The sequence below is a fragment of the Spinacia oleracea genome, chromosome 1 (genome assembly GCF_020520425.1).
Source record: "Spinacia oleracea cultivar Varoflay chromosome 1, BTI_SOV_V1, whole genome shotgun sequence".
NCBI lineage: Eukaryota > Viridiplantae > Streptophyta > Magnoliopsida > Caryophyllales > Amaranthaceae > Spinacia > Spinacia oleracea.
Genome location: NC_079487.1, coordinates 116,268,494 through 116,289,499, shown reverse-complemented (window position 1 = coordinate 116,289,499; position 21,006 = coordinate 116,268,494). Strand labels below are relative to the sequence as shown.

The window sequence follows — 21,006 nt, the reverse complement described above, 5'->3', positions numbered from 1 at the left end:
ATCGCACGGGCTAAAGTCTAGTATACATATATAAATGAGGCATATTTCCTGAAATATTAAAGCGCCACCTAGGATTACTAATGGTTTCGGCCAATGAAAATAAGATTTCTAATTTATTTTTGAATTAAAAAAATCAAGTGCGACATAGATAATTAATTAGGTGCCATGTAAATATTTTAATTAATTAATTACTAATATATAGAACTCCATCTAAAAACAAACACTCTAATAATTAAAAAATAATCAATTGCCACGTAGATAATTAATTAGGTGCCACGTAGATATTTTAATTAATTAATTACTAATGTATACAACTCCATCTAAAATCAAACACTCAAATAATTAAAAAATAAATCTAAAATAAAATTCATCCAAAATCAAACACTAATCTAAAATAAAATAAATAAAATTCAATTTAAAATCAAAACAATTATCCAATATTAGAGCGCCACGTAGAAAAATCTAATGGTTTCGGCCAATGAAAAATATATTTCAAAATTAATTTTGAATTAAAAAAGTCGAGTGCCATGTAGATAAATGATTAAGTGCCACGTAGATATTTTTTATTAATTAATTATTAATATTACGCATATACAATTTCATCCAAAAACAAACACTCTCATAATAAAATAAAATAAATCTAAAATGAAATTCAATGCAAAATCAAAACTAATCTAATCTAATATATAAAAGTGGTATATAAATAGGATTTTTATTTAAACATAATAATTAATAGAATCCGTGCATCGCACGGGCTAAAATCTAGTACTACCTCCGTTCCTAAATGATCTTTACGGTTACTATTTGCACGGTAATTAAGGAATTTTGGTGAACATGTGATGGTGGGGTAACAAATGGAAAATGAGTGGCTATAAATTGTCCAACAATGTGAGTGGGTGAAAACTAATATTAAAGTATTGTGAGTGAGTAAGTTATGGTGGGCCAAATAAGAGTAAAAATGGAATAAAGTAGGAGTGTAAAGAACTTTCAGGAACGGACTAAAACGGAAAGCGTAAAGAACTTTTAGGAACGGATGTAGTATAACTTAAAATAAGTAAGGTGTTAAATTACAAAATTTGGTTTTTTTTTTTAAGGTGTTATATGACAAAATATCCAAAAAAAAAAAGAAATACAACTAGAAAAGCATAATACTTTTACTTTACATGAACCATGGTAATTTTTAATCAATTTGATGTAACTTTTATCCGCCTCCCAATATTTATGATACACCCGATGTAATTAAGAATTTTTTATTTTTAAATCCAACCTTTATATTGTGGGATAAAATGATAAATACGGAGTACGTATATATTAATATTGCTGACATGGCTTCATAGACATCGTTGATTAATTACAATGAATGGCTAATATTTAATTGAAAATCAACATGATACTGTTTGCAGTTTGAGCGTAAAGAATGAACAACACTTTCCCTAAAAAAACAAAAGAAGAAAAATGAACAACACTACAACCTTGTTGCTGAGACGCTGCTTCTGTTGCACAACCATTCCTTCTTCTTCATACTTGAAGAAGAAGAAGCCTCTTGTTTTCTTGGGTTCTCCTCAGGTAATCTCTTCTTCTTTCTTTCTCTCTCTTCTGATTTATTGATTGAATGATTTTGGTGGGTTGTTGTTCTGCAGGTGTCTGCGAAGGTTCTAGATGCTCTCTTCAATGCATCTCAATCTGAAGATTCGTCTTTTGAGGTTGGGTTTTTCATATTTATTGGTTATTTTGGGGATTTCTGGTTTTCTTTAGTTTGAATTAATATGACATTTTTGTAAAGATGCAAACTTTATTGTAATATGAGCAAATTTAGTGAATTTCCAATACCCAGAGTTTTATTTGGTAAATCCTTAATTAGTTCCTATTAAGAGTTTTGGTTGCTTGTTTATGCTGATAGAATCAACTTCCTTCTATAACTATGTCCTTGAAAAAGTTGTTATTCCTTATTATGCTGTTGAACTATTGGAGGATTTCTAAACCTCAAGTGCAAGTGAGTATAATGTATCAATACAGAAAATTTAGTACCAATACTAATATTTTAGTACCAATAACACAAAATTGCTTAGAAGTAGCAATACAAGTCATTTTGTGTTATTGGTACTAAAATATTATGTATTGGTACTATTTTTTTTGTATTTGTACTCTACTTGTGTCCATATGGACACAAGCCACTTGAGGCCAAGACTTCCTCGAACTATTGGTCCGTTACAAATTCTATGCAAAACAATGACATAAGGTTACAAATTTGATTGTAGGAGAAATTTCTAAATGATCTCCTATGATTGGCTAAATTTGCCAATAAAGTGGCATTCTCGTAGATATAATGAGCAAAGATGCAATCCAAAAGTTGCATATACAGTCTAATTGATATTAAAAAAATATATACATATTAATATAAAAGACACTGTATATTTAATATTCAGATTGTATGTTTTGACCATTATTTACGAATACACCCCTTCATATGCTTCGCTCGCCAATCACCGAGATTTACTGGGCGGAGCTCTTGATTGTAGTTAACCTTTCTATTACTAATGGATTTATATGATTTAGATTGCAGCCATTGTGACCCAACCGCCTTCTCAGAGGAATAGGGGTAGAAAGGTCTTGCCTTCTGCTGTTGCACAACATGCCCTTGATAGGGGCTTCTCTTCTGATCTCATTCTTACGCCCGAGCGTGCCAGTGAGGTGATTATACCCGCTTTGCCATCTCCACTCATGTTCTAAAGTGAAAGACTGTGTTGTTATCTTTGTGTTGTATGCTTATGATGATTGAGAACATGAATGCAGTCACCAGGGAGCTATACTTGTGTCCTCTGGATGAAGTTTGAGCCTGAAATATCTAAGAAATGTGATGTCCATGTATTGCTAACTGCCTTATTCTTCATAACATACACCAAATGTTGCGCATTAAATGCATTTGTCAGGGCACGAGTATTTCCATGCATCATTTATCTTGTTCTTTGCTCTTATTTTGTCATTATTGGACTGCAAATTGGTATATGTAGAGATTTTAGAAGCTTTACTCTCACCACGTATTAGTTATTGAATTCATAGTTCCAAAAAAAAAAAAAAACGTAGCTTCTCTTATTGCTTAGTGGGAACTGGTAAGGTACTAGTTTGCATGTATTTAGAACTCCAGAGACCTTCCCCCAGGAATCATACTGGTTCATTGTCGGTGTTCTTGGATTCTAGAAAAGTAAGTTCTTGTAGATCAGTAGATGTTCAGGAACAAAATCATAAGCAGTCTTTATTTCTATAGTATCTTATTCAATAGCTTTAATATTGTTTGATAAGAGATGATTGTACTGATAATTTATGTAATTACATTGCCCAGGAATGGTTTTTGGACAATCTAAGAGCCTTGGAACCTGAACTCTGTATTACAGCAGCGTATGGCAATATATTATCCAACAAGTTTCTAAACATTCCAAAGCAAGGTTGGTACGCCAATCTCAATATCCCGTACAGTCCCAAGTATTTGTATTCATCGGTATCTTTGACCATAGCATTACAGAACCTTCCTTAAAATATAGCATCTCAGCCAAGTTGAGAACAAATCATTGTTCTTTTTCTTTTTCTGCTCAATTCCCTCCTCCAATTCTCAACCTAAAAGTTTCCCTGTTGTTTCTGCAAGTATAGGAACAGTAAATATACACCCAAGTTTACTTCCCCTTTATCGTGGTGCTGCTCCTGTTCAAAGAGCATTGCAGGTTAAACCGACTAAATAGATCTTTATTTATACCTTCATGCATACTTTCAATATTTATATGTTTTTGGCTTCAATTTATCCAGGACGGTGTTAGGGAAACTGGTGTTTCGTTAGCTTTCACAGTTAGAGCACTGGATGCTGGACCTGTTATTGCATCTCAAAAAATTGGTGTTGATGATGACATTAAGGTACTCATACTTTGCATGAAACCCAATTACTTTATTTTGGAGTTGTATTTAGAACTCAGTAAATATGACTTATTGAGTTTTTTGTATCCGTTATTAAGTAAAATTATTTAGGAATACATGTAAAATCCTTTTTATTTGAATCAAGAATCTCATGTTAGCTCCGAAGTCTTGTTGGATAAAATGTTCTGATGGTTTTGTACAAAATCATTATATGCAACATGGTGTATATGATTCTCAATCACACATAGGTCACGCCGTCACAGTGAGCACAATAACTAATATCTTTTCATCAATTTGCATGCAGGCACCAGAGTTACTGGATGTTCTCTTTGATCTTGGTGTGTCAGCTGTCAACTTCCTATATATATGTCAACTACTTGCTGCAAATTTTCTGCATTCTTGCTTAAATTGCCGATATGTTAACCCGACTTGAGCTGTTATTTCTCAACTGCCCCTGTTTTGCAACTTCTTTAAGCTATTGGGAAATTAAGTTTAATTGTGAATTAGGTGCTTCCTCCCTGCATAAGTAACTAATATGGAACTATAACTTGAGTACAATAGATGTTGACTGGGATCCTCCTTTTTCATATTTTTTGCATCATCTAATACACATTTAATCACATTACATTCTATAATTCTAAAACAAACATCCCGCATCCATCCTGCCCCCAACCAAACGCGGGAAAGAAATCAGATAAAACCAGAATTAGGTTTCACGCTTTTGGCAGATTGAAAGATATCTTATACTTATGTTATTGTACTCCGGATATTTTATCTTCCCTTATGTTGCCTCTTATCTTTCGTGTAAGAAAGAGTAATAAAATCTTCCTCACCCCTAAAGCAAGCTCCTTAACTAATCCGTGTTATCATATTTATATAGGCTCAAAACTTTTGTTGGATGAGCTTCCTTCAATACTTGATGGAACAGCAAGAACTAAAGCACAACCTCAAGATGATTCTGAAGTTACCTTCGCTCCAAAGGTAATTATTCTGTTAATTTATGATATGCCATTGCCACCTATACTGAGGTTCTTTTCATTATGCAAGTTGAGCTAATAGGTGATACTTTGTGCAGATTACTCCTGAAGAATCATGGCTATCGTTTGATCAAGAGGCTATTGTCCTGCATAATAAGGTAATTCTCTTTTCCCCTTCTTTTATTCGATTTGAGTCAATCATGACACACCATTTTTAGGTACGGGCATTTGCAGGTTGGCCTGGAACTCGAGCTAGAGTTGTAGTTGTGGATGCAGCAAATGCTCAAGAGAATGTTCTAGAGCTAAAGATAATTTCAACAAAAGTTTCCAGCAGTTTGAGTGCTCAGAATGCTGAGGCAGATTACGTGGCTTTCAGAAATGGTGCATTGATCTTCACTTGTGGTGGAGGCACAACTTTGGAGGTCAGAGTCCTTATTCTTTAGCCTTTTAGAACTAGCTATACCTATTCCATCCCATTGATTTGCAGGATACCGAGATATATGTTGATACATGTGGGTAATGGCAAATGAGAATCATTCGATATTAGTCAAGATGAACATTTTAACATTTGATATAAAGAGTAATGTTGTGAAATTATGAAGATTTATAGTTCACTTAAAAACTAAAGCAGAAAACATTATGGTGAATCAGGTAGTAGAAATCCAGCTACCAGGCAAGAAAGTGGTGAACGCAGCTGCATTTTGGAATGGGCTGCGAGGTCAAAAGCTAAAGGTTTGTGTAGACAAGGGAGCTGCAATGCCACAAGCGTAAAAAGTATGCGCGTAATCTCTTCATTTCATCAGAACAGAAGAAGGGATAGGCTGCCATAAGTTGGATGTACGTGAAGAGTTGAGACTCTGAAGAAGAAGAAGAAAGTAACAGAGGCACTACAAAAAGTGCCATCCATAGCTGTAGCAGCATGCCTCATTTTCGCCTGGCTGACTGCTCTTGCCAGTAACTCATTCTTTCATTTATTCACACCGTCGTATTTTCTTATTCCCGAAACAAACATCAATTAGTAACATGAGCGAGCTTTGGCTGATGAATCTACTATTGTGCTCCATCTGAGATATAATTCATCTACTGCCAGTAGATTTATGGATATTTCTGGGTTTTATTATTAACCAGTTCTAATAACTTTTGTTTAGTCAATATCAATGACATTATACTTTGTAGTAATTGAATGACTATATATATAGATAATAGATGGCTCGATTCTGTATCTCTGTACCGTGCCTGAGTGCGGGTTGCCATAATCTGCGCCAGAATTTTCAAATGGCAGCCTAGGCACGGCTCGAGCGCACTTGTCAGTTGTCACCATGATGTGTTTGCCTGCCTAACTCAAAATATACTTATTTTAGGGTGTTGTTTTTGCCCTTGTCAATGATGTCGTGAAAAGGAGCATGGACATGGCTATTCGGCCATTCGCAGTGTCATCTTTAGGACTTTAGCTACTAAAAGTATTAAGATCTCTTTTATTTCTGGGAGTACTAGCTAGTTGTACTAATATGCTCCCTATTTATCCCCCAAAAAACTGGTGCCATTTGAAAGCTAAATTAAAGGCTTGCTTTAGTGAGGTTGGGCATTACTCGCATTAGTGGTTGAAATAGTAAGCCGTAGTAAGTCTTCCACGTCCATTCAAACTAATTCTTACTATGTTTAACTAAAGATGGGTGTGGGTTGGGCAGGCCCGAAGCCCGACCCAGCCCGACACGAAAAAAAGTTTGACCCGAGCACGGAAAAGCCCGGCCCGGACATGATTCGTGGGACGTGGGCCGGGCATGGGCCTTAATTTTTTGGAAAAAAGCACGACAAAGCACGCACAAATTAGGCACGACGGGCCGGCCGGCCCGACACGAAAGCCCGTGGCTCGTGTCGGGCCTGAGCCTTCTTTTGAACTTTTTGGCCTGGCCCGACACGATACAATGTGGGTCTAGATTGGGTCCGACCCGGTTAGGCCCACGGCCTGTAGGCTCGGCACGAAGCCCGGTCCGGTCCGGCCCACGGCCATCTTTATGTTTAACTCGTGATATTGATCGTAAGGATAAAAAACCGCGTACTATTGACCTCCGCTTTCATTTTCATTCCAGTTATTATTGTGATGGACTTAAATCAGAAGGTAATGCCATTATGCCAATTCACTCATTCGGAACAAGTTAGGGAAAAAATGAGGATTTTACCAAAAGGATAGCGGAAACAATCAACCTTGTACAGCCATTATTGACAAATGCTGGCCCCTTTTTCTAATTAAAAATTAAAAGCTGGATTAAAAAGCAAAACTAGACCTAACGAACAAAAATGAAAGCAAAAACAAAAGCACTTACAAAATCCTCTCCCCCATTATCATTAATCCATAATTAATTCAAATATCCGAAAATTTGGGCATATTTGATCATAAATTTAGGAATAATTTCTAGATCATATACACTTTGATCAATAATTCAACCTCCTTTTCATCAAACAACAAGCATCTTAGATTCTTCATTTTGGTTAAGGTGGAGAAGTCAAGAGATATCATTCCTCATTTAACTTAAAATAATAATACGAAGGATCTTAGTCTAAACACCTACTCCGTATTAATTAATGCACCCATTAGTTTTTTTTATTACATTATTGAACTTTATGACAATGTTTCATCACGACACGACTATTATTCCAGATAAGCTTCTAAGTTATTCTCTTTGCCTTATCTTTATTGTGGCGAAATTAAGAGATATCATTCCTCATTTTACCTAAAATAATACGAAGTATGAATTTTCTTATTTAGACATCTATTAATTACTCCGTATCAATTAGCAATTTATATTAGAAAGAAAGTTATGGTTTATAATACAACTCAAATTTAAAGCGCGTCTCCTGTGAGACCAGTCACACCATCAACTTGATGGTGTGACGAGCGTGAAACCAATATCGTACCTCCCCTAAAACTATAAAAAAAAAGTAACAGATCTAAACTATAGAAGTAACATACCTAAACTAAAAAAGTACCTCCTCTAAAATTATATATATATATATAAAAGTAACATGTCTAAACTATAGAAGTAACATACCTAAACTAAAAAAGTACCTCATCTAAAATTATAAAAAAAGTAACATGTCTAAACTATAGAAGTAACATACCTAAACTAAAAAAAATACCTCCTCTAAAATTATTAAAAAAAAGAAGTAACATGTCTAAGCTATAGAAGTAACATACCTAAACTAAGAAGGTATCTCCCCTAAAACTACTCCGTATAAAAAAAGTAACATGTATAAACTATAGAAGTAACATACATAAACTAAAAAAAGTACCTCCTCTAACATTATAAAAAAAAAGTAACATGTCTAAACTATAGAAGTAACATACCTAAATTCGCAAGTGTGAATTGGTCTCACCATCAGTTGATGGTGAGCACAGTCTCATATAAGAATTTGGGTTACCTAAAATAATACGAAGTATGAATTTTCTTATTTAGACATCTATTAATTACTTCGTATCAATTAGCAATTTATATTAGAAAGAAAAGTTATGGTTTATAATACAACTCAAATTTAATTTCAGGACAATATTTTCATAATTACATGACTAGCATTCCGTATAAGCTTATAATTATAAATTATTCACCTCGCCTTATCTTTAACGTTACACCACAAAGTTATAAAATCTAATTGCATAAACAATGAAACATAGACCTCCCTTTTTCTTTTTAAAGAAAGTTAGCACAAAAGTGATCACACTATAACTTGACCCAAAACCCTGTCAATAATATTAGATCAAATAAGGGTTGGACCTCTCATACAACTAAGGCTACTTACTTTATGTGACACATGAATTAATTTTTAATATATAGTTTGAAAATGTTCTCACACTATATAAGTCTTGTTGATCATTGAAGTGTATGTCTAGCTTTTGATCACAACAAAGAAAATGGGTGCACTTGACTATTTTGCCAACTTTTGCACTGTCACCAGCACAAGGAACAGGCGTAAACCTTTTCAGGTAAGAAACTCGATCTCATAGCATTTTTATTCACTAAGCAAATCAAAACCTGTCCAGAATCAATAGTCACGTACGTTCTTAGTTTAGACTCGTAATTGTGACTTATAAATCCAGACCGGGGGTAGCGTATGTGATACTTACGATGTACAATAACTTGTACGAGTTGTTTTTTTCTTGTCTTAAGACAGTTGAAATCAAAGTCAAAATGGATTGTGATGGGTGTGAAAGAAGAGTAAAAAGTGCCGTCACGTCCCTCAGAGGTTCATAATCCATCCTTCTCTTTCTTTCTTATGCTAGATTTGTCAATTCTTTCCTCATCTTTTATAGTTAACTTTATGATTTAAACATTAAGATTATTATGAACGACTCTTAAATAGGACTAGTTCTTGTTAATATGAATTATTTTCAAATTTCAATAGATAAATTAGGCTACTTGGGTTTTGATACGTACTTATGTACTACCTCCGTTCCTAAAAGTTCTTTACGCTTTCCGTTTTAGTCCGTTCCTGAAAGTTCTTTACACTTCTACTTTATTCCATTTTTACTCTTATTTGGCCCACCATAACTTACCCACTCACAATATTTTAATATTAGTTTCCACCCACTCACATTGGTGGACAATTTATAGCCACTCATTTTCCATTTGTTACCCCACCATCACATGTTCACCAAAATTCCTTAATTACCGTGCAAATAGTAACCGTAAAGATCATTTAGGAACGGAGGTAGTACATACTTTCATAAAGTAACAATTAGGTCATGTTCTTTTGGACACTTTTTTTATAATTCCAATTCAGTTCAGATTAAATAAGTTAAGTTCAGTTCAATTCAATTCCAATAAGTTCAGTTTAGATCCAATAAGTTCAATTCAGGTCTAATAAGTTCAGTTTAGTTCAGATCCAACAAGTTCAGTTAAGTTTATGTCTAATAAGTTCAGTTCGGTTCGGAAATTTTCACCTTACTCTTGTTTACAATAAAAAGAGTTTTTCGTGGTAAAAGTTCGCAGTCATGTCTTTCTCATACTCAAATTGTTTGGTGTTGAGCATTTTACATTTATCTACCCATGTACTCTTTATTCTCATACTCAAAGTGTTGAGCATTTACACATAAAGATGGTTGTGGGCCGGATCGGGTCGGGCTTCGTGCCAAGCCCACGGGTCGTGGGCCTAACTGGGTCGGGTCCACACCAGGCCCACGTTGTTTCGTGTCGTGCCGTGCCGAAAAGTTAAAAATAAGGCACTGGCCCGGCCCAAGCCCACGTGCTTTCGTGCCGTGCCGGGCCGACCGTCGTGCCTAAGGCTAATTTGACTAAATTTAACGTGCTTTGTCGTGCCGGGTCGAGTCGAGTCGTGCCTTATCGTGCTTTTTCCAAAAAAATTAAGGCCCACGGCCACGACTTCGTGTCCGTGCCGGACCGTGCTTTTTGCGTGCTCGTGCCGGGTTGGGTCGGGCTTCGGGCCGGGCCGGCCCACAGCCATCTTTATTTACACATGTACTCTTTATCATGAGACTACATGTGATGTATGATTAGATTTCGGCATTCTACTTGTACAGTTGTACTCCGTATAACATATGATCCGGGTCTGCGTAAGCAAGACTATGAACCTCGACACAAATAGTCTAAACACCTAAAATGTGACAAATAATACTTGTACAGTAGAAATGAAGTTTTGGACATATATGTTGATTGCAGGAGTGAGATCAGTAGAGATAATACGAAAGCAGAGCAAAGTGACAGTGACAGGGCATGTGGATCCAAACAAAGTACTCAAAAAAGTAAAGGAAACTGGCAAAAAAAGAGCTGAATTTTGGCCCTATATTGAGCATAATTTAGTGGCATACCCTTATGTTGCTGGTGCCTATGATAAGAGAGCACCTCCTGGTTATGTTAAAGATGTTCCTCAAGCTTACTCTTCTTCTTACAATCTTCCTCAAGATAATATTTCCACTTTTTTTAGTGATGATAATGCCAATGCTTGCTCCATTATGTAATCTTTTTTTTCTAATTATTTATAATTTGTGCTTAATCTTGTTGTAGCTGGAGTATTAATTAGTATGTGGTGTGTATGTTGGATGTTTGTTGTTGTTGAAGATCGACTACAATCATTTAAGCGAACGATCAACTGTCCGTTTATAGTTATATATCCCATATTCCGATCTAAAGTTCTTAACTGTATATATTCCACATAGGAAAATAAAAGGTTATTCAACGCATTCCAATATTCTTTAGAGCGAATGGGTCTTAAATCGAAATAAATGTACAACCCCATTCAAACATAAAGTCTTAGACCGTTAGAGAGAATGAGTCTGCTTATAATAAATGACTAGATATCTAGATCCAATCAATTTTCTCTCTTAACAACTCTACCAAAAAGTATATTTAAAAGGTAGCTAGACTCAAGTTATTCAAACAAAAAGAAACAAAAGAGTTCATTCAAAAAAAGTTCATTTAGCGCATTATAATATTTTGTCTATTACGGAGTATAACAAATTTACGAAGTGAGAATTATTTACCCCTAGGTAAATAGGTAATACTTATAAAGTGTACAATTTTTAGTCACATGCCTTCCTTTAATTCTTCAATATGTTAGTTCTTCCCATTCTTGTGAAGGAGTACCTACTCAATACTTTCAATAAGGATGAAACGAGCCATGATACTTCAATCAAGACCCGAACATATTCCACTTCAAATCCAACATGAGTATACGCTCAGGAAAGTAACATTTAATATGACACTCTTTGGTATTGTCCAATTATTTGCAAGATGCCTAACTGAAATATTCAATACTCTGTACTAATTATTCTATCCGTCTCAAAATAATTTACGTTCTTAGTTTTACACTATTATGGAGTACGAAAATGATAAAGGTCGTAACATGCGATTTTTAAGCCGTGCCAAAAATGATGACATGGCATGCTTATGTGTCATGATTTAAATTGGAAACTAAAATATTTAACTTATACTACGTACAACTTATTATACATGTTACACAAAGAGATAGGAAAATCTTAATATTCTAATTTGTTTCATTCTTTATATTGACTACCTTATTTACATATTTTTATAGTAAAAATATTGTATTGATAGTAAAAATATTCTGATGATGCATAGCCTACATGGCGCCTATAAGTACCAATTAAACTCCGACACGTAAAATTGTGACAACTAAATATTGTCGCAACTTGCGACCTTTATCATCACCAGTGTACGAATTAACTTCAATTCACTTTGACTGTTCATATTTTTAAATTATCATCTTTTTACTATATAATTTTTACAAATACGAAATACTCCTGTAATACCTTGTATTTTTTAAGTAATTATAAATATATTTAATTATATTTATAAAGCATTTTTATTATTTTATGAATTAAAGTAGCATTTAAATAGTTATTTAAATGTATTTTATTAATTAAAAATATTTATTACTCCTTATTTTTAATTAGTTACGAAACGAATTTAAATTATAGTTAGGAATTAATTGGGTTTTGAAATTAAAACAGTTTGAATTATTCTAAGTCCAATCCAATTGTTTTAATGAGCCCAAGTGAATAATTCAATGATCACTTTTTATTCTAATCCAATCACTATTCAAGCCCAACTCTAATCCTAACCCATCTATGATACTAAACTATAAATTCACCCCTCTCTTCATTAAATCCCCACTTGATTATTTCACAAACCCTCAAAACTCTCTTTCCTCTCTTTTCTTCCTCCCCACTTGTTATTTTTCGGCATGCTTTGTAAATTAATGCTAGTTTTGGTGTTTGACGAATGAGATACATCATATTTCAATATTACTTCCCAAATTCTTTGTAAATTAGACATGAATAACGGAATGTTAATAAAAAAAATGCAAGAGTTTGGACTTTATTATACTTTTTATTTTTTTGTTTGTATTTTATGCATCTAATTGATTTTATTGTGTATAAGGTAGTGTTCTCTTCACTTGAATTTCACTTATCTTATCTTATCTTATTGGCCCTGAACTTATCCTATCTTATCTTATCTTATCTTATTGACCCTTATCTTATTTTATCTTATCTGAACTTATTGACCCTTATTTTATTTTATCTTATCTTATCTTATTGACCATTATCTTATCTTATCTTATCTATTGACCCTTATCTTATCTTATCTTATTGAAACTTATAGTATTACCTTATGTAATATTTACCTCACCTTATCTTATCTTATCTTGTTGACCCTGAACTTATCTTATTTTATCTTATCTTATTGGCCCTGAACTTATCTTATTTTTCTTATCTTATCTTATTGGCCCTTATTTGATCTTATTTGATCTTATCTTATTTTATCAGACCTGAAATAAGTGAAAATAAGGTGAAGAGAACAGAGCCCAATATTGCTCACTTGGTTAATAATGGACTGGATTATGGTTAATTCACCATAATTCAAAAGGTCTTGTGCGCACAAGGTGTACAATAAATTTATTGTACACCAAAATAACTTTAACCCCCTTTTTTGTAACTTTAACCTAATTTTGATTAACTTTTATATTAGTACAAAAAAATTTGATAGATAAATATTTTAAAGGGTTAAATGATTAATTTTATACATTATTAGTTATTTTGAATAAATAAGTTTTACTAAAATGAAAAAATTTATCACTGAAAAATAGATAACTTTTACCTATATATGCTTAACTTTTAAGCATTTTGAGTTAACTTTTACTCCGGTGTACATTATTTATTGTACACCCGTTGTAAATAAGAATTTGTGACCACAATTTGTGTTTGAGGTCTCAAAGAGTGAAAAAAAAGTGTAGGTCATAGGTGGAAAATATGAAAGGTTGCCCCCAAACATTAGTTTAACTCTTTTGATATGTGTATACGTATTGCTGGTGTGGTTAACGATGGGTTAGCCTTGAATTAACTTACCCAAAAATGAATTTGAGATGCTAAAGGGTAAAAAGAAAGTATAAGTTTTAAAAGGTGAAAAATATAAAAGGTGAATTTCCATTATTTAGCTTAATTCGCAAAAAGTGCACCAAAGTTAAATTTTGCTATAAAGTTGAAAAAAACAATGGCAACATCTTGGTGCAACTGTAAATTTGGTGCAGTACCAAACTACAAAAGCCACAAGGATTGGACAAAAAGAGAGATAAAAGTAGGGATAAAGTAAATTTCGATGTCCATTTCAAAGATTTCAGAGCGGCGAGTTGCTTGCCACTACAGATTACTGTATGAGTCGTGATTGTGAAAGAAACCGGCAAATTTTTAGTACTCCCTCCGTCCCTTAATATTCGACCTGTTTTGATCGGACATGTTTGTCAATACACAATTTTAACCACCAATTTTTTTACCTATATATTATAAAAACTTATAAAAATATTAATATTTTGAAAATATGTATTAAAATGAAGCCAATAATATATTATATACTAACATTTGTTTTCATATACTAGAAATAAAATAGGGAAAAGTAAATTATGTGAATAGTGCAAAAACTCAAAACGGGTCGAGTATTAAGGAACGGACGGAGGGAGTACTCCGTATCCGTATGTGATAATCTTTTAAGTATACTCACTCCGTTTCAAAATAACAAGACAGTTTACCTTTTCACGCTTGTCAATGTAAGTATTTGGACATTAATATATCTTATTTTATATTCGTAAAAATTATAAAAATTTGATATTTCGAAAGTACATATCGATACGATTCAAACAAGACCCCACACGACTATATTTTTCCTTACACCTAAATCACAAATGATAGTCAACTTGAAATTTGTGAATAGTGTCCAGTCAAAGTGTTCCTATTATTTCGAAATAAATTGAATACTTCGTATACGGCTATACCTCTATCACACAAGTACTATTTGATGCGGCAAAATTATTTTGCTCGTGTCGCATTATGTCTTCTAATTACTCTAGCTATGCCTAAAATAAGATATATTAATCGAGCCAATGTCATATTCGATCTCGTAATAAGCAAGCGTTTGATTCTGTTTGTAACAAAGTGGGAAGCAAAATTTTAGTTTTTTTTTTTAAAAAAAAAGAAAATTGAAAAGTTGTAGCTTATTATTGATAAAATCTTATACTTCTTCCACTTTACAAATTTATCGGAGACTATTGCAGAATCTTATATCTTTGAAATGACATGATTAAGTTATAAAATATGGTTGTTATATGATTGAATTTATACATAATACATGCCCAAAAGCGTGGCGTCCACGTCCATGCAGTGTAGTAAACTGTGACAATTCCCCAAACAAGAATAATTGTTCACCACCCTTCATCATGTTGTTAATGGAGTATTTGTTCTAATTCGTACTCCATATCGCAGTTCACAACAATAATGGTTGACATATTAAAAATAAAGAGTATGGAATATACCTTTTATTTGAGACGTGTTGCTGTGTTGGTGTTGGAATATCAAACCATCTGTTATCTTTTTAAAAGGGGTGGTTTATGTTTATTATGGAGTACTCCGTATACGACAACGATTGCTAAATTTTGATGGTAGCTACTTTAAGTATTTTACTAAGAAAAATACTAATTATGTTTTCTTGATTAAATAAGGCAAGAAAAAATTAATAGTGTTCATCGATAATGATTGGTTATTCTGGTAAATGTGTCTAATCCGAGTAATCCCAAAAGGTGGATGTGTTTATAGGCTCGTGGATGTTCTGCTCATTTCTTCACAAGTTGCAAACTACACTTTTAAACAGAGTGCTTTTGTAGGAAGAAACCCTTTTCCCTAATAGGTATGAGTGGGCATGTTGTTGAGTTTGCATTGCAAGCCAAAAATGGAAGTTTCACAAGACTTGAACTCAACTATACACATTTGTACAAAATTCAGGAATCTCTGAATAATTAACCAAGTTAAAGAGCTAAAAGCTCTTTGTTTCGGTCAGGATTCCCTGAAAGATAAGGTGTTGAATTGACAAGTGTTGCACCCCCTCCATTGCATCTTGTGCAATAATGATAATGGTGCATTTGACAATACTTTTATACCAATGAGGTTTTGATCGACTTGTTAAGACTGATGGTCTGTACACGATAACTCATAGGTTCGAATCTCCCCTTCCCTTTTGTAATTAGTACTTCGTGTTACTCTCTTTAAAAATTGCATTCCGTATCAACTATTAGGTGCGCGAATTCAGCACTATGGCCTATCCATGCTCGTGTTAATGTGTTATCCCTTACAACACAGCAACAGTCTTATAAGGGGTGCCGGAAAGGGTTTTACGTCTTATGGGTTACGCAAAAGAATCGTTAATCTGTGACTCCAAATCAACAAGTAATGTAAACGGTGGAATTAGCATGCATGTTAATTACCAAAAAAGAACATCATCAGGAGTAGCTACAAATAGCAAAAAAGAAATGATTCAAATCATTAGCATATCTTTTGGGCAGAGACCAGTACTTGGGTTGAGTTGGAATATCTCGTGAAGCCAAAACAAAACCATATCAGGAACAATGGATGTATGACTGATTTGACCTACACGAGGAAATGGTGTACTCTTAAATTCAGAAGCATGTCTGTCTCTGTGTCTTTGCCTGAACTACTCTGACCTCTCTCTCTCTCTCGAGACTTTCTCTCTCCTGAAATGCACTATTTATGCATGTTGCCAAAGACTCAGAATTTTCAAGAGTTCCAAACAGAAAAACACAGCTAAGAAAAAAGGGTTTTCTTTTACATTCAACAGCAAAAGATAAGTCTTGAGTTCTTCATAATGAAATCTGATCAAAGCCAATCCCTGAACATGGAGGTTTTTCTTCTTCCTGTTTGTTTAATTTCGAGTTTGTCTGTGTAACTGGTTTACTTATTGTCTTAATCCTTCTCTCTGTCTACAGACTGTGGTTCTGAAGGTGAATGTGGACTGCCATGGTTGTCGTCGAAAAGTTAAGAAAATTCTGAAAAAGATTGAAGGTTTTCTACTGCACCATCTTCCCTTTTCAATTAACATGTTAATAATGTCATTTACATCCTTTCCCTTGGTTTTCTGTTGTGACAAAATGCAAAACATTTCGTAGCTTGTTTTTCCTAAATTTCTGTCTGAACTTTGGAACTAAAGCAACACCATGAGCTTTAGAACTCTGAAGTACTCTGAAACCAAAAGCATTCCTTAACCCTGTCGAACCCTTGTAAAAGAACTCCATAATTCCTTTCCAAAAAACAGTAATTATTTGTGTAGAAACTTTTAGCAGTGGTGCATTCTGGTAATAATACTTTTGCAGTGTGTTTAGCAATAGTCTCACTACTTGGCTGTTAGTACTTGTAAATAAGTTTGCCATTTTGTTCTAATAACACGTCTCCGATTTTGGAATCAGGGGTTTATGCAGTACACATAGATGCAGAACAGCAGAGAGCCGTAGTTATAGGAGTTGCAGACTCGGATACATTGATCAAGAAATTGGCAAGGTCAGGCAAACATGCAGAGCTCTGGTTTCCAAAGTCCCAGCAACCAGACTTGAATCAGGAACTAATGTCTCTAGGTAAAACTAAGAACAAGAACCCAGTTCATAACCAAAGCAACAACTCAAGGAGAGCAATTTCAGTGGACCAACTGATGTACCTTAATGGCGGAGGATCGTTCGGCAGTGATTGGGGGTTTGACCAAGACATGGACATGGAGCTGGAAGAGGCAGAGAGACCAAACTTCTATTTGGATCCCAGAATTAATGGAGATGGAAACTATGAAAATGACATTGGTTCAATGATCTCCATGATGGGCATTCATGATCATGATCATGATCATCATCATCATGGATATCATGACCATCGTCATCAAAAGTATGATGTTGGTGGTTCTTTTGACTCAGGTAGGTTTCAGAGATTCCAGAACTATCCAGCAGGTTACGGGTATCAACAGCAGAATCCCTCACCTTTGATGGTAGAAAACCTATTGGGTTCCCAGTTCAACCAAAATCCTTATGGTGAATGGCTCAGAACTAATCCTCAGAGTGTGCATGCAATCCTTAACAATAATAACAAGACGCATGATGCATATGCCCGTATGTATAATCACTACTAAGCTATACATACATATGACATATCCATCTTGCCTTGTCTTTTTGAGGGGCAGTACAAGAAGCCAGAGACTAGACGGAGATATTATTTACCAGCTAAAAAACAGTTCTAATTCAAAAGATACGTGAGGAGAAACCACCAGTGTAATACTGCTAATAATGCAGCTATCAGATACTAATAGTCTAATAGTGCAGTTATGTGTTACAATTGAGTATATGATATAGCTAATAGTGCAGTTATGTGTTATAATTGAGTATGTAGTACGTAAAGACACGAGCAATCCCAAACCAAAGTACCATGTCATCTAGTTAATTATTAAAGCAAATAAAAAGGCTGCTTGCAGAATCAAAAGTTCAAGCAATTTACCTATTCATTATGTACATGTTCTTTGGAGTGTTATTGCACCTTTATCACCCCCAACCCCACCCCATAACACTCTCAAAACAAACAGCAAGCAGACTAGTCTTTATAAGCGAAAACAAGTACAAAACTGATTTTTACTTGGATTAATTAGCTGTGGCACAGACGAATAACAGTACACATTACACGCAAAAGTATACCTTTACAAAATGATCATTGGCATATATGACTAGGTAGGGAGACAAAAACTACGAGTATTATAAAGCAAAGTTGGAATTAAAACAACAATTACCGCTTTTGATCTTTCCGCCGTCTAGATTGTGCCTTTTGCCACTTCTTCCTGCGGACTAGTTTGCTCTTTGGCTTCAACTTGAGTTCTGGAGTGAACTTGTAGTTGGGATCCCTCATTTTTGCTTGAATATCCTTAAAAAACTGCATATTAAGTTGTTTTGGACCTCCCTGCCTAAGTTCAGCATATTCTGGGCCCGAAACAATATTTTCAAATGCACCTATGAGAATATCTATGTCACTCATCACCTCCCAAACATTTAAGTACCTTCCATCAGGCCCTTTTTTCAACTTCTTTAGGGCATTCTCAACTGCAAGTTTTCGTGCCTTTTTACCAGGAGACAACTCTTCTGGCTCATCTTCATCTTTCAGTAGCTCTGAGAGTGTTCTATACTTGGGTGTCTCTTCAAACTCAAATAACTTATCTATATAAGTGTCACTCTTCTCATTTGGATAAGGTTCGGTAGGAATATCATCATCGTCATCTTCTTCACTGCCTGTCCAAAGAGTTTTCTCCTCATCACTCCCTGACCATACACTCCAAAGTTCATCACTGTCATCGGCATCTATACGATCAGAGTGCTCTTTCGCTTTCTGTTTCACTTTCCTAATTTCTTTCTCAAGAGGGCTTAACTTTTTCTTGGAATCATCCTCATCTTCACTCCCTGACCACAGACGGTCCTCTTCGTCTAGCTGACTTGTCCATGCCTTCCTAAATTCTTTACTCCCTGGTGCTCCTTGACCAAAAAGATCATAGGGCTTTCTATCACCTCGAGCATATGATCTCGCTGCTAAAAGAGTCCATTTAAATTATCGTCACCCTATTGTAGTAATCAAACATATCCTAGACTACACAATGCGATCAACAAATAGTACAGTGGAAAAATGACAAATGTTCAAGATTCAATATTCCACATAGTGAAGCTGATACACACATATCCTACACTAGTGATACTGTAACAATATTGCACTAGTGATATCTTACACATTTGTATGTTCTTTGACATGGGATATTTTGCACAACATTATAAGACAAAACCCAGATACAAAACCTGAAGAATCTTTCTGCAGTTATAGAATACTTGACAAACAACTCAAGCATACAACTTTCTTGTGTTTAATCATTAATAAGTGGCACAAAAAACATCATGGCAATTGAAAGTGATTGAGGACTTTTAACAAACACATAGAGTGCAACAAAAAAAATACCAGAAATAACTAGAACTTAGCCAATTAACCTTGGAAAAACAATAATGTGGGATGAGAAACCCCATATACAGATTGATGGGTTAGAGCTGAATTAGCAGCAAGTGAATCAGCAATAAACCTGGACCTGAAATTAAGAAGAATATATTGTCAGAAATGACAAAAATGTGCGATAATTCATTTGATTGAAACAACCAGGAAAAAAGTTTGTGTAAAACAGAAGAAAAAAAGAAGAAAAAAAAGGGACCTCGGGGAGGTGAGAGAGATGAAGGAAGGCAGTAAAAAGCGGAGACGCCATTGTTGCAGAGTTCGGTTGAGGTTTAAAGTCATTTAAACAGTATTTCCAGCTGTATCGGTCGGTTTTTCCCATATAAAGAGGTATTTTCGTAAGGATCGAACACAAGACCTCTTTGTTAAAAGTTACACTTCTTACCATCTTAATCGGCTACAACTTATGTAATATCTTTCCGTATAAGTATATATATTCCTTTTATAATAAACAATACATTGAATAAAAGTGAATGCAAGAAAATGAATGATTACTTAAATTAATTTATAAATGTACAGTTATTACTTTGAAGAAAATGATCCCACTTTGTTTAAATTTTTGGATGTGGGGTTTCAGATCGGGGAGGTTGTTGATCGGCCACTAATCTTATGTCACCATCGTAATTTGATGATGACACCATCTCTACGTGCACATAATTAAAAAAAATAAACCCGAATATAAGTCAAAACCCGGGGCAACGCCCGGGCTACACACTAGTTTATGTATTTAAATAGAGTTCTGATGTATACAAGTATACAACCCTACATAAAAATTAGCAACTCTCTATGATTAATGCTGATTTTGTTTTCCAAAGGAATCTAAAACCAATGAAAATAAATAACGACAAATGGTCTTTTACAACTTACAAAAATCAAAAGTTGTTTTTTACCACCAAAAAAATTAAAACTTGTATTTTACCACCTAAAATTAAATTAAAACTTATTTTTTTACCATCTAAAAGCGAAAATATAAATGAAACCTTTATGTATGGCTACCTAATTCAATTTCCTTTCAATTTTTTACATTCGCTGTATGATTTTCTTTAACTCTTTCACCCTTCTCTCTCTACTTTCATTAAATTTTGTCAATTTTTTGAGTTAATGGTGGTAAAAAAATTATATAAATTTATGGAACATAAGGAAGCTGGGGGAGAGAAGAAGTTAAATATTACCGTTATTATGACCCTCTATATAACATTTTCATATATTTTTCCATCTTCCAGGTGTAAAAAATAAGTTTTAATTTTT

At 34.3% G+C, this 21,006-nt stretch overlaps 4 protein-coding genes across 6 annotated transcripts; 3 read left to right on the top strand and 1 right to left on the bottom strand.

Moving 5' to 3' along the window:
• Nucleotides 1-1,401: 1,401 nt before the first annotated feature.
• LOC110797540 (uncharacterized) lies at nucleotides 1,402-6,102 on the top strand. Its single transcript, XM_022002662.2, has 11 exons — nucleotides 1,402-1,566; nucleotides 1,641-1,703; nucleotides 2,557-2,691; nucleotides 3,341-3,443; nucleotides 3,646-3,716; nucleotides 3,799-3,903; nucleotides 4,208-4,241; nucleotides 4,784-4,884; nucleotides 4,979-5,038; nucleotides 5,099-5,302; nucleotides 5,532-6,102. The coding sequence occupies exons 1-11, from the start codon at nucleotides 1,456-1,458 to the stop codon at nucleotides 5,649-5,651; spliced, it is 1,107 nt and encodes a 368-aa protein (XP_021858354.1). The 5' UTR covers nucleotides 1,402-1,455; the 3' UTR covers nucleotides 5,652-6,102.
• Nucleotides 6,103-8,650: 2,548 nt separating this feature from the next.
• LOC110797533 (heavy metal-associated isoprenylated plant protein 22) lies at nucleotides 8,651-11,008 on the top strand. Of its 2 annotated transcripts, none has more exons than XM_022002653.2 (3): nucleotides 8,651-8,859; nucleotides 9,044-9,119; nucleotides 10,553-11,008. In XM_022002653.2, exons 1-3 carry the CDS (start codon nucleotides 8,788-8,790, stop codon nucleotides 10,849-10,851), a joined length of 447 nt encoding a protein of 148 aa, XP_021858345.1. In that variant the 5' UTR covers nucleotides 8,651-8,787; the 3' UTR covers nucleotides 10,852-11,008. The 2 variants fall into 2 exon arrangements, with proteins under 2 accessions (XP_021858345.1, XP_021858346.1); XM_022002654.2 differs by having other exon boundaries at nucleotides 8,718-8,859; nucleotides 9,048-9,119.
• A 5,338-nt stretch (nucleotides 11,009-16,346) lies between these two features.
• Nucleotides 16,347-18,225, top strand: LOC110797557 (uncharacterized). Its single transcript, XM_022002677.2, has 3 exons — nucleotides 16,347-16,594; nucleotides 16,680-16,755; nucleotides 17,157-18,225. The coding sequence occupies exons 1-3, from the start codon at nucleotides 16,559-16,561 to the stop codon at nucleotides 17,858-17,860; spliced, it is 816 nt and encodes a 271-aa protein (XP_021858369.2). The 5' UTR covers nucleotides 16,347-16,558; the 3' UTR covers nucleotides 17,861-18,225.
• A 114-nt stretch (nucleotides 18,226-18,339) lies between these two features.
• LOC110797531 (uncharacterized) lies at nucleotides 18,340-20,114 on the bottom strand. Of its 2 annotated transcripts, none has more exons than XM_022002649.2 (3): nucleotides 19,958-20,114; nucleotides 19,743-19,837; nucleotides 18,340-19,295 (listed from the first exon to the last, which is right to left on the bottom strand). In XM_022002649.2, the coding sequence occupies exons 1-3, from the start codon at nucleotides 20,038-20,040 to the stop codon at nucleotides 18,505-18,507; spliced, it is 969 nt and encodes a 322-aa protein (XP_021858341.1). In that variant the 5' UTR covers nucleotides 20,041-20,114; the 3' UTR covers nucleotides 18,340-18,504. The 2 variants fall into 2 exon arrangements, with proteins under 2 accessions (XP_021858341.1, XP_021858342.1); XM_022002650.2 differs by having other exon boundaries at nucleotides 18,340-19,292.
• Nucleotides 20,115-21,006: the final 892 nt, after the last annotated feature.